The sequence below is a fragment of the Alternaria viburni genome, assembly GCF_023758015.1.
Source record: "Alternaria viburni strain BMP 2772 chromosome Unknown scaffold_3, whole genome shotgun sequence".
NCBI classification, from domain to species: domain Eukaryota; kingdom Fungi; phylum Ascomycota; class Dothideomycetes; order Pleosporales; family Pleosporaceae; genus Alternaria; species Alternaria viburni.
The window spans coordinates 1,470,683-1,483,496 of NW_026055772.1; the positions used below are offsets into that span (position 1 = coordinate 1,470,683).

Here is a 12,814-nt window from a genome sequence, read left to right on the forward strand (position 1 = left end):
ACCGTCCTCATCACTCACCATCACATAGCATCACCTCGAGTCACCTCATCCAAGAAAAAGCTCTAATTACAAAACCTAAGTGCCTCGAAAGTCCAGACCAATCTGTGCCATCGCCGATTTCGCGCAACAAAGGTGCCACGGCGTCGACATGAGGCTCGTATACGCACGCCTCGCACGATTCGGATCTTGTGCCTCCAGATTCTGACATGCGCATAACCTACAGGGCGGCACATATGCGTGCTGATGTTCCTGCGCGTCGCCGCGGCCAGCCAGGTACTACATGCGCCATGCATGGCTCGTATACAGGTCGAGTCAGATGCAGGCCCGTCAATGCAGAAGGACGAGTCGGGCTCACATGTCATGTGTACTTCCACCCAACGACAGGCTCGCGTCTCTTGTTGCCCTCTCATGCTTTGTCTCCTGAGCTGCCTTTGGTTACGTGTCCAGCGAAGCCCAGCTGCTCTCTGTTATCGTCGCAAAGCCTGGCGTATTCGAGCAATAACCGCAGAGTGTAAATGTCCATGTCTTCTTTGCGTCGTAAAACCTTGTTAGCCCACTCCTGGCCGCTAAATGCGATCTTCTCCGCTGCTTTGTCGTGGGCACCATACAGCACCGCCACATGGTCATCTCCAGTGCCTAGGAAATAGTCCAAGATAGCGTGCATGTCGACAAATGAGTTGTCCATTGGCACAAAGTGCAGCCATGGTATCAGTCGGTCGTCGTGCCACTCGGAGTAGACCGTCGCCTTGATAGGGACGGACGTCGAACGTAGGAAGGAGAGATAACGCCCAGAGAAGGAATTGCCATCAATATCAGGGAGGAGCTTGTAGTCGAACTGTTTGGACATGGGGACCTTTTTTACAGTCCCGAACCACTGCTCGTTGTAGTCGCAAGTCCGCTTGCCAGACTGTGGGAAGCACAAAAGGTCCGTGAAGCCGACATTCGCAATCCGGTCCAGCCAAGTACCCATGTTCATGTGTCTTGTCGCTTCTAGATGATACGTGGTGTATGACTGCGGGCTGTATGTTTGGCCTCCTTCCGCTGCCTTTGAGTCCATCTCAAGGTTGTGCACATATGTCCCATTTAACATGGAAACGAAGCGGTGCCGATGAAAGCGCGTCCAGTTCTCTGCCTTGTTACGACCTCCACTGGCGACACCCCGCCATACAGCGCCTGCTGTTTTCTCCGACCAATTCTTGCCATCGCGATTTGTGCCTGAGTAGTCACCACCTGCAAACGCCTCAGAGAGATAGGCAGCGGGAGGAATGAGGATATCCGAATTTTGCTGCAACTTCGTTTCACCGAAGATGGGCACTAGAGCGTGAGTCGTTGATATCGAAACCGGTTCGATGAATGTTCCATGGGACTCTTGTAGATGCTTTTGTTGGCAAGCATCTCTCACCAAGTCCCAGTTCTGCACGTAGCCTTTAAACGAGTGCTCTGGATAGCCCCGAGGAAAAGGAGGAGGTCCAGCAAGGTTCGTGGCGGCGACTTGGTTCCGGCCAGGTGAATCGGGTGGACATGCTTTCCGCGCCAACTCCCAATATGGCTCGCCCGGTCCCATCCAGTTCACCTGAGGTGGCTCTCCGGACGTCTCATCCAAGGCTTGGAAGCTGCCGTACTCAGAGATGGTCTCGTCACCGGGCAGTATTTTCCTCGTCAGGGTCTCAATCTCGGTGTAATTGCTCATCTCCTCCCACGGTACGATGACTCGACTCTCATCCATAAGGTTGACGGCGATATCGAGATCAGGTAGCAAGCCTTCCATGCGCCTGACCATGTCCCACCACGCGAACATACGGTCCGTCGGCGTGCCTGGACCCTGGTTTTCCGTCCTGGTGGCGGTTCCGTTTCTTACGGAGATGCGATGTTCATAGTGTTGTGCAAAGCCACGCATACTCTTTGCAGACACACCCCAGAAAGGTCTTAGATCACGGTAGATCTGGTCGAACAGTCCTTCGACAATGACCGCATCGTGTCTTTGCGCATACTCAAACCAGGCGTCAAAGTAAGGTGGTGGATTACGACCGCGCCTTTGTCGGTATGCTTCAGCTGCCGAATTTAGGTCGTATGTTCGTTCTGAGATGAGCTCTTCAAATTTGCGTTGCGCGTCTACCATGAGCTCGTCGATGGGGTGCATTTGCTGCGTGCTTGGACCATGATGGATCAGCTTGTCGCGATGCGCAGGTAGTGAAGGCGAGCGGAATTGCCAGAGCAACAAGACGCTGTTACAAAGAAGCAGGACGCCCAAGCCAGCCGTAAAGACGATGGCATTGCGAAAGCCGATGAATCGCGCGCACCGCTGAAACATGTTGATGGAGGTCTATCGTGTGGCAGGTTGTAGCAGTGACGTAGGTAAGTGCCAAAAGAACAAACAAAAGAAAAAGTTTGCGATAGCCTACGTCACTTACACCGAGAGCTTTCACCTCATGTTCTGGGAGGTACGTGAAAGGCGAGGTGAAGGGGCGGCCCTTGCGATCCACTGGTTAAAGGCAGGTCCCAAACAGAACCACGCGACTGCCGCATGACGCAAGCAGCCAGTGGCCCCGAGAAGGAGCCGTTTTCTGCCCTGTAAAATCGTTTCACACCTCAGATTTGTTGCAGTGTCATGAGAATTGCTTGCGGGTCGCAATGTTTACACAGCCGTATACTTGTCGTACTATCGTATTAACTATTCTACACATGAATATAATCGACTCACGACATAGCTGTAAGTATTGTGAAGAGCGCATTAAAACCTTGAACGGACACGTTGATTGGGACGGACCAGTTCTTCGCTTCCGATCCCAGACTTCAACAGCAAGTCATTGCGACTCCTACTCCTTGGCGTATCATTAAACACCACAGACTGTAAAACTCGCTCCCGTGGACGCACGCGTCGATGCTGACTCCGACCGCTGGATGCGCACTAAGAAGAGGACGATGAATACTGTGGCAGTAGCTGTAGAGACGAATATCAACGAGAAGCCCCGTCTTGTACTGTAGTATCTAGCACGCGCGCCCTTGGTCTTACCAAGCTATGACTGGCGCTTTCACTGACGTAGGCACGATGGACCCGTAGTGTCGGAGTTCTGTGTCGCGTACCGCGATCTCACGTCCTACGTGGTACCCATAAGCCGTCAAACGCCTCTCAATAGATGTTCCTACACGTTTTGATGCAAAGAAGAAATTCGGGTAGTCGCATGGGGTCGTGGGTGCTGTATCCACCTGAGGCGTTCTCTTGAGTCGCGATTCCAAAGATGTTGCCTTGTTCGATACCTGCAACATCAACAGCCTTGGTGCTTGCCAGTGTGACCAAATAGCTGTTTGCAGTAGAGTTGATAGATAGATTCTGCCTAATTAGCGGCATGTTAAAGCTTCTCTACAAGATCGATGAACGCGCAGTCTGAAGCGGCTGAGATTGAGGACGTACTGACTACTTGATGTCAAAACTTCCTGCAGACGTCAAACCCGGCAGGCTGCAGGAGCGCTTGAGTGATGCGAGCTTTCGTCCACAGTTACGCATGATGCGCCGGCAGGGTCTGGAAGGTAGTATGCCGGATGGAGTGATGAGGCCCGGGCTCAAGTGCCTTTGATTCGAGATCTCTGGAGCCCGCCTTGACCTTGACTGAATGAGGCGATGTGTTTCGATTGTATGAACACACACCAGCGTGAAGATATGGGTGCGGTCTTCTCACAGTCTGACGTCGCTCATGCTAGCAGCTGATCCCGTGTAGCTGTTTGGGTAGATCCAAAGGAACTGGCTACTAGGGCCTCGTCCGCGGACAGTGGAATTGGCTGCTGTGTGGGCGTGGTTCGCAATCTCTGCTCATTGCCTATGTAAAAAGCCGGTGGCAGATTCTGAAGGCGCTAGAACTTCCATGAGCCTGTACGATCTCGAACCCAGAATCTATTCTTGCATGCGCAGGGTCGCAGTGTACCTGGAAGAGCGGCGATGTGCGCAACGTCGTACAGGAATTTAATCTCCGCACCTCTGGATGTTTTGAGACATACTCGCATGGGGATCCAGGCGACTCTGAAGTGGCTTCGGGGCGCTCCCAACTGTATGGTCAACGGAATGCCTGGGTTTGCAGACAGATCTGATGCAGATGGAATCGTGTAATCTGGAAGTCATCTGAGACGAACATCCCGATGTGGAAGTTCCATGTTTGCTTTTCCTCGGGAAGGGAGCGGTACGCCATGCGATCATTTCACATGGCTATGATTTGATCACGCATGCGTCGGGGTCGACGGAGTCGATGATAGAGATGAGTAGCACATCCCGAGTATCGCTTCTGATGAGGTAGCTTCGAGAAAAAATTGCTGATGAGCTGCTCGATAGCCATGAACTTCAGTCGTGAGAGAAGGACTATGCATTGAGCTATACGCATGATGCGGACGCAGCGATCGATTGGTCAACAAGGTAATCGATAAGTGGCTGTTATGGACGTGTAGCTTTGTAATAGCGAAATGGAGTAAAGGAAGCGCAAGCGTCTGAAAGAGGGTTGATGAAGTGGGACCTGGACAAAACTTCGGCGAGGTTTTGCATCTAGCGGTCAGGTTGACGAGTAGGTCCCAGATTGTCGGATCTCGTGATAAGAAAGAGCCTGTCCAGTCAGCTGGTTGCGGTCGCTGTAATCCGCTTCCGCGAAAGCACCACATCATTTTCAGCCTCCACGGTTCGACAAATCAAGTCTTTAGTAGATTGCATACGGCGCTAAAGTGAGCAGTCCTTGCCGTCCTTCCTACCCAAGCTCTCGCGCATGTTGCGCAAATCGAATGCGGCCACTAGGGGGCGGGACGAGGTGAGGGACAGGGGCGCCCTGTCAAACGACCGGTCGTGCTGGAAAACCTCAAAGCCTGGAGGGAATGCTAGACCACAGACCAGGGTCTCAAGAAGTAAGATGTCTCGAAGTTATCGATGATCCAGAGCTCAAGAATATACGAGTGACAAATATAGTGTTAACTCGAAGCCAAATATCGGCCGTGATGAAAATCTCGTGTGAGCAGATCTTGTACACAAGGCCACACATGATGGGGATGCGGCAAATTCCTTTTGGAACCCTGCAGAACCGGTTTGCGTAACAACGTTCGGAAGACAGACCGGGAGGACGGCAAAATCGAGGTAGGGCGTGTTACACGATCCGGTAAAGCTGGGTAAACAGCTCTCCATGAAGCTGACAGATGTCTAAGATGCCATGTGAGAGCTGCACGTAGCCGTTCGTAATACGAGGGTCAGCTTCCGAGTATTGCTATCCTGGCACGCATTGACTTGCGGAGAACTTCGGAGCACGTTGGTAATGGCACCGAGAGCTGCATCGAATTCTTCGAGAGGGGTTTGCGGAAGTGATGTTCATGGTAGCTGGAGGTGGCTGCCAAAAGGGCAGGCGCGCACGGACAATGTCCTTGCTGAGGCCTGAGGTAAGAACTTGTCTTTTTCCGCCAAGCTGATGGCGATGCCGCAAAGTACAGCGGCGCGTGTCACGCAGGCTTATACCAGGGCGATGGGCCGGTAATTGGTGGTCTGGCAGAGGCCACGCAGCTATACCATGACGTTGGTCCGTGGTCGTGCCTCGGATCGGCAATCGTGCGATGCTAGCCGTAGGGCGGACCGGCGCTACTGGCTGGGAGATGCACATCAAGAACGCCATACTCCAGAGCTCCATGGGCGACATGATGCTGGCGGCAACGCTAAGCCGATGCGCAACACGCACAGGGGCGGCGTCAATCACCATGCTAGAAAAGATGGAAGCAGGTGGACGCGTTTTGGAACTGGGCGACACTCAGCTCAGACCAATAGCGCAGGGCGGCAAGCCACGAGAGACCTGCAGCCCACTGCAACAGGTAAAAGTCTTCTAAATGCTGGCAGTCCGAGGAGTCTGTATAAGACGGCGTACTCACCGTCTCTGAGCTGGTCGGTTGACTACAGGAAGCAGACTGCCGCCCAGCACTCCAAGGCATTGGCTTCAGACTCCTTCATCAAGTGAGACAATCTTCATCTCCTCCGCCATCGACGACGGTCCACGACGTCCCGACGCCGCTTCCAGGCTTGTCTCCAGCCGTGTGCATAGAATAGTGCTTGACGTCGAACACGGCAGCCAAGGAGAGGTACGTCGGAAGTGCTCCATTGATTGCAGAGGGTGTGGTCCTGGAAAAATGGCGCCCCATTGGCGGTTCTGTCGTCAATGCAAAGCAGCAATGGTGTTGGATGAGAAAAGACATGTCTGGCTGTGTGGGCAAAGCATGGCTAATATACAGCAGCAGCATAGAACGTCCCAGGACTCTGACAAAGCCGGCGCCTTCTAGAGGCCCCAAAGAAGCCCCTGCCCAGCCGATATCGACGCTGCAACAGTGAGATAGAGGCACAGCCGCTGTTGGCATCACCTTGTCAAGTCACGCCAGGCACGACTCGCACAGCAAGAAGTGCAGCGTCATCGTACCACGCCACCAGCGACCGGCGAAATAATATCCCGCACACGCTCAGGAACAGGCGGGCGGGAGTGACAGGGCAGAAGGTGAGCAGTTCATTTCGCTTGGTTGCTCGTTCATCCTGTCCTTATCCTACATCCCTGTTGCCACATGGCCGGCCGGGTTCCTGTGACGCATCACATTCGTCAATTTCCCTGCAACACCATCTGCTGCATCTCTACCACACACTCCGCGCTGTCTTTTCCTTCTCTGGCCGTCCGTTGTCCGCTGCTGTACGCGTCTCTCCGACCTCCGCGCATGGATAGCTGCCCGCCTTTTAGCCGCATCGCTGCATTAACAGCGCAGAGGCAGGCGCAAAGGGCAGTCTCTCCACTGGAGGGCCGCCGGGATGTGGGGCAGTACCGGGGGCCTAAGCGGGCTGGCGAGCGACTTCCAAACCTCAACCTCTGCCTATATCCGTCGAAATATCGCTTGCTGCTGCACTTTTGCTCTCTGCTAGGCGGCTATGAGATTAAAGGGCCCTAGTATTGGGTTCAACTGCACCGAACGATTCATCGTCATCCTAATGGAGGGGCGGCCCCATGTTCACCAAGCGAGTTTAGATGAGAGGTCTGACTCGTGGCTTGACTTCATTTCCTATATCTTTACTATCCAACACCGCGTATCGTTGATATAAGGCCTCGTCATATGCTGGAGTCTCTTCACAGTCTTTTCAGTCAACTTGGACACCAACAATTTGTTACTTTCCTTGCTTTTCCCACATCATTTCCCGGCCGCCTCAACAACAAAAGACAGCACTCCACAACATAGCAGCAGAGCTATCATCTGTCTGACTCACAGTCTTTAATGAAACTTTACTAAGAGAAACAGGTTCAGCCTTCTTCAGATGCGAAGGGGCCCACGACGTGGACGAGGTAGAAACCAACATCCCACCCGCGGCGCATCTTCTCGGCGAGATACGTCAAACCCTCCATCAGCATCCAATTCCAGAACTACTTCGCGACACAACACCGTCGGAAACAGCCGAAGCCACGCGTCACTAAGGCGCTCCGCTCGTATCGCGGGATTACTCAACGGCGAGACTGATCATCAGCTAGCCAACGCCACATCCTCGATGGCTGACGTCGCAAGACCAAGGGCGCTAGGAAGCAGGTCCGTTCGTTCAAGACATCACTCCGGAAACGCCCGCACTTCAGGAAGATCAAGGTCAGACCAGCATTCCCTGTCTCCGGAAGAGATCCGGTACGCCATGGACATCGTGGTGCAGCCACCACGAACTGCTCGGGTTGGTCAGACTTTGCCTGGATCCATCGTCGTGCGATTACGAACCACCAACGCGGACACAGATGAAGCGGTTGCGGACTCGACTAATCTGGTTGCTGTCGCCGCCCTGGTACCTGGTCCAAACACTCCAGCATCTGTGGACACGAATGCTCTCAATGCGCTGCTCACTGGGCGTGTCTTCGATTCTATTCACCCGTTCAACGATGATGAAGCAGACGGATCGATTGCCTCTATGGACATGGCCGACCCCCATGGTGTAGGCTACATGCGCTTTCCCGAGCTCGTCATTCGCCAGGCTGGTACCTATCGGATACGGATCACGCTCATCCGGATTCGTAGCTCTGCTACCGACCCACCAGTCACGTCTGCAGGCAACGGCTTGGCAGTGCATGTTGTCGATAGCAACCCAATTGTGGTTAATGGGGGTGGATCTTCGTCAAGCATGGCTGCATACAATGGTAAGTATCTAGTGGCAACCTATTGATCTTCTTCAGTTTCCTGATACTTTCTTGTCGCATACATAGGGGACGGCGATGTTGACGATGGTGGTTGGCTCGAGGTTCTGCGTTCCATTCAGGATCGGCGCATCTCGCGGTAGTGCTATGTTTCGGTCTTATATTGGGTGGCTTCTTGTGCGACTAAAGGGTTTCTTCTGGGCATCGTGATGAGTTATGGGGAAGCAAGTGTTTTGGTTGCATGTGGGACGACCATATCGTGAGACTACGAGGTTGGTGTTGGACCGAGGCCTGGGCTGGGTGTCAATCGGGCTGCAGGACTTTGCGGGCTCGATGAGGGAAACTTTGCTGTCTTTCTTCGGTTTAGATGCATGATATCATTAGCTTTGTATGCAGGCCTCAGTTGGAGGTAAAGAAGGCACGATAATTAATCTCTCATACCTCTGAACCTCGAAAGTCGTATGCACCTATCCAATCAGGTCTTCTCAGAAAAAGAAGTATTGACGGCACGAGCAATCTCACCCTTCTGCGGCCACTGCAATATTGAGGGGCAGACGAAAGTCTTCTAAATCACGTTACCGAGTGGCCTTTGCAGAAAGCAACTACTTTGACATTTGTAACTAAACAGAAACATCGTAACCGACTATTTACAAGTCGAAACCCATCATTGTCCTTCCTTAACCACCTTCACTCCACCATCCACTACCTAACACTCACTCCAACCCACGTTCTACTCAAAGTCGATACTCGCGCTGGGGCTTCCAATGCCAATAACACTACCACTTCCGCCACCCGATCCAGTCGGTGTGCACTTCCTCCACGCAACATGAAGCTGCTGGGTGAAAGCAACAGTAGCATCATCATTGCTCATCTCACCCGCCTGGTCAGACTTCTTGTTCGTAAGTGAGATTCTGTTGTTGATGTTGAGGATACCGTTCTGGCCACAGGGCGACCAGATGGTAGCCGTGGTCTCAACGCTGTCTTGCTTGGTGTAGACTTGGCCAGTCAGGAGGGCGCCGCCGCCTACGGCCGACATGCGCGTGGTTTGCGTCTTGCCGGCGTCTTGCGAGAAGTAGTAGGTCGTGATGAAGCTGCCGGTTACGCCTTCGTCGAGACGCGCCCAGCCGTGGTAGGTGGCGTCTACGACGGCGTACTGGAAGCCGCCTGGGTACTTCAAGTTTAGGTGGAGCTGGCAGTTCTTGCTGCGGTCTGGGGGAGGATTGTTAGTATTTTGTTTCCCTTGAGGGATGTAGGTTCGATCCTACCTGCTGGTACAGTGCCGGGACCGATGTAGGTCTGGAATTGATCGAATCCGTAAGTGATGACCTGGTTGTAGTGTGAGCTGATTTTCTTACCATGCCGACTCTCCAGTCCTTTGGGGGTATGTAGTGCCATGGATCGCGGAAGTAAGACTACATCCGTCCCCTAAGCCCAGCATGGGAGTGTTGGGATGATACTCACAGTCTTGTCCGTCGAGGTACTGGTGGATACGGAGCCTTGAGGACATCCGTTACCAGAGTATGACGTGTCAACGATAGTGATCTGCTCTGCGGGAGGAGCATCCTCAGAAGTAGTCTGGGGCAGAGGGTTGGCCGCGGCGAGGACCGGGAGGAGGAGAGCAGCGATTTTGGCGTGCATGTTTGCTCGTGCGGAGACAAAGACCGTTGGTGGTGGTGGTGGTGGGCGTTGAAGTGAGTGTTGGTAGTGAAGGCTGTAGATCTGCGATGGGTTTCAACAAGAAGGCATGGAGACATGCTTTATACACCACATCTTTTCACGGTTTTAGACCATCATGCCGTGCAGTGCCTCGCTATGCCGCCTCGACTTTGTTCCGACATGGCTGTTGCGGTAGTCTGGAGACAATGTGCCCTCGAAAGAGCTAGTCCAGTTACCAAATTTAGCTTCGGGAGGAGTAGTTCGGTATTAAGACAACGGTATCTAAACACTGAGCCAGGGTGGTTGAGCTGCTTCTTAAATTGAATGATCTGGTGCCGCCGAAATCGGGACCTAGACGATATGATGAATACGAGAGTATGACCAAGAGCAACTGAAGATGAATGGAGGCCAGCAAGTTACAAAGGCAGTGATCTGCGTTGCAGTCAGAGGTCTGTTGCACTCGGCGGCCTTTCGGTGGTGGCGTGGCACCATGATCCAAGAGGACAAAAAAGCATTATAGTGAGAATACGAAAAGCTTGGATGGGTCTTTGATTGCCATGTTGCGTGCAGCGAGGCTCTGGACTTGCATGATAGTGCTCTGCCGCGGATTGACGCGCTTAAAATAGTCTCCAGCATCGGTGAGGCAATATCGCCCCACCTGGGGTGGAGTTGAAGATCAGGTGATGCGTGGCCGGCAGCCAAACCGACGAGCTCGGATAGTATAGCCATATCCAGCTCCCAAATTTCTGGGGTATTGTGCTTACAGAGCTTGGTCTCGACTGGTACTCCGTAATTTAACGCGCAATATGTTTGCTCGGTAAACGGGTCGCTTAATTGGGTAATATGCGATCTGGTAAATCCTCGCTCGTCTCTTCCGATCAATATGCAGGGTTTACCCGGGATCATCAGCCATACGGTGATCTAAGCTTGCGGCTTCAAGAAGGAATGTATAGACAAGTAGAGTAAAACCATCTCCACTCGTTTTGACTTGTCTCAATTTCCTCGCATATGGATGTACATTAATCGATCCGTCGGGGGGTTCTGTTCGCCTCAAATCTCGGTTCAGGCAACGTTCTCGCCTCCGGATAATTCGATATACGGAATCACAAGACTTGTTGATGCTGCCGTTGTGTTCAGCTCATGTGTTTGGTAGAGTCTCGCGAAGACAATTCCACGCCGTGCTGATCAATTGGCTCATCCGCACAAGACAGAAAGACATTCCGGGGGTCTGGATCGTCCACGAAGCTCTGTAGTCGCTCGCAGTACGCTCTTCATAGATCATAGCAAGAAGGCCTGCCACACCAGGAGATACGGAAGTGCCCGGAGTGATCAAGAGAACGGTCCGCCTTGTATGCGAACACTGTCATGCATCCACGTGCCAGCTTTTCAAGGTCAGATAACAAATCGGTTGTCTCCATGGAACACCAAATACGCAAGCTGAGAGGATCGTTATAGTAGTGTACTCCACAGCTACCTCGTTGGTAAGCTTTGTCTTTGCCACACTCGATCGAAGTCAGAAACTGCAACAAGCCCTTACGCATGTATTGAGACGAAATGAACGAGACGACGAGGCAACCCTTCGCAGCCCAGCTCTGGAACCCGAGGAAATCTCCCACTATGTGAGAGCTTGTGGTTTTTAGGATGTACCCAATACCCAGATCCTGCGATCTCATCTACCAAACAGATGACGACAATGCGCTCCGGGGCGTCGATCATTACGCGTGGGAGAGGGAGTACATCCTCGCTGTTGCGCTGAGCAATGGGCGCTACGGTTTGTTAAGTCCGAAGGAAACCCCTTCGCCGTCATCAGTGAGCTAGGCGGATCTCGGCAGCGACACCGTATAGAGATGCCTCCGGCCGAGGTGTGGCTCAGGAGGCCCAAGTGGCTCATGCGCTCGGCTTGTTTACGTTTCGCATTCGCGATACCGAGAGTGAGTTGGTCTATTTGCGGTGGCGTTTTTGATTCAGACTCTGCAGAAGCCTAGTTCCAGCTGAACAAGTGAGCTGACCTACAGCATGAGTCGCTGAGTTATTTGTGAGCATGTGTTTGGTACCCCGCGATTAATCCGACATATTCGATGACAAAGTCGTGGCGGAGGCGCAAGCCAAGATGGCGGGACATGCCTGACGTCAAGCCACAGACGACACTGAGGGGCCAGAGCATTGGCAAGACAGCTGAGGAACGCAGACGGACTTAGTTGGGAGATGGTGACAGGGCAGCCGTTGACGCTCAATCGCGGTAGGAGTAGAAGCGTGGTGAGGCTGAGCAATGCCAGGGCCTAGCCAAACCTTAGGGCGCTAGCGAGATCGACCGAGCCGTTTAGGCAGTCTCCACTCCGTGTGTTCCGGAGCGATCCACACCGGATTTTCCTTGTCTCCTGGAGTCCATCACCACAGGATTAGCAACAGTTGTGCTAGATCGTCGATTATCCCGCCAGCGCACAGCAGTGCATCGTGGGGTGACCCTGGGAACAACTCCCGTCTAGCAACTATCGATAGTGTTGAGACGCACGAACGCCATCACGAGTGTTGATCAAGCAGACGAACAGCAAGGCCGCAACACCAGACTGCTAAGACGACAAGGGACCCAGTATGAGGTTACTCGCCATATACCGTCAGAACCGGTCTTCGGCCCAGAAAGATGGCCGAGCAGCGTATACACCGGTGTACGAGCGGGTACGCGAGATCTGCCGGGCACCAGCCAAGAGAGGGTAGGGGATTCGGGCCCCTGAGAGTCCCACGGTACGCAGCGACTCCCTGCATGACCTCTGCGACGTCCATCGACAGCATCTTTACGCGAGCATCCACATCGTCACATCTCCAGAGAATGAAGATGGCTAGCTCAGCAATCTAGCTCCTGACCGAAGAAACTCAGATTCCGACTGCGCTCACGTGCCTCGCATCGCCGCGGGGGCAGAGAAGCATAGTAATGGTGGCATCCCAGCTATCACGGAGCGATCGCGTCTTTACTCGCAATGTGCCATCCATGTGCAAATCGATGCAAGTACCGA

At 53.2% G+C, this 12,814-nt stretch overlaps 3 protein-coding genes across 3 annotated transcripts; 1 reads left to right on the forward strand and 2 right to left on the reverse strand.

Annotated features, from left to right (window-relative positions):
- Positions 1–406: 406 nt before the first annotated feature.
- On the reverse strand, positions 407–2,311 carry J4E79_002111 (uncharacterized protein; the record flags this gene model as incomplete). Its single annotated transcript, XM_049351013.1, has 1 exon — positions 407–2,311. The coding sequence occupies one exon, from the start codon at positions 2,309–2,311 to the stop codon at positions 407–409; it is 1,905 nt and encodes a 634-aa protein (XP_049214852.1).
- Positions 2,312–7,657: 5,346 nt separating this feature from the next.
- Positions 7,658–8,290, forward strand: J4E79_002112 (uncharacterized protein; the record flags this gene model as incomplete). The annotated part of the gene is made up of 2 exons (XM_049351014.1): positions 7,658–8,150; positions 8,217–8,290. The coding sequence occupies 2 exons, from the start codon at positions 7,658–7,660 to the stop codon at positions 8,288–8,290; spliced, it is 567 nt and encodes a 188-aa protein (XP_049214853.1).
- A 587-nt stretch (positions 8,291–8,877) lies between these two features.
- On the reverse strand, positions 8,878–9,785 carry J4E79_002113 (uncharacterized protein; the record flags this gene model as incomplete). Its single annotated transcript, XM_049351015.1, has 3 exons — positions 8,878–9,356; positions 9,413–9,473; positions 9,609–9,785. The coding sequence occupies 3 exons, from the start codon at positions 9,783–9,785 to the stop codon at positions 8,878–8,880; spliced, it is 717 nt and encodes a 238-aa protein (XP_049214854.1).
- Between the last annotated feature and the right edge of the window lie 3,029 nt (positions 9,786–12,814).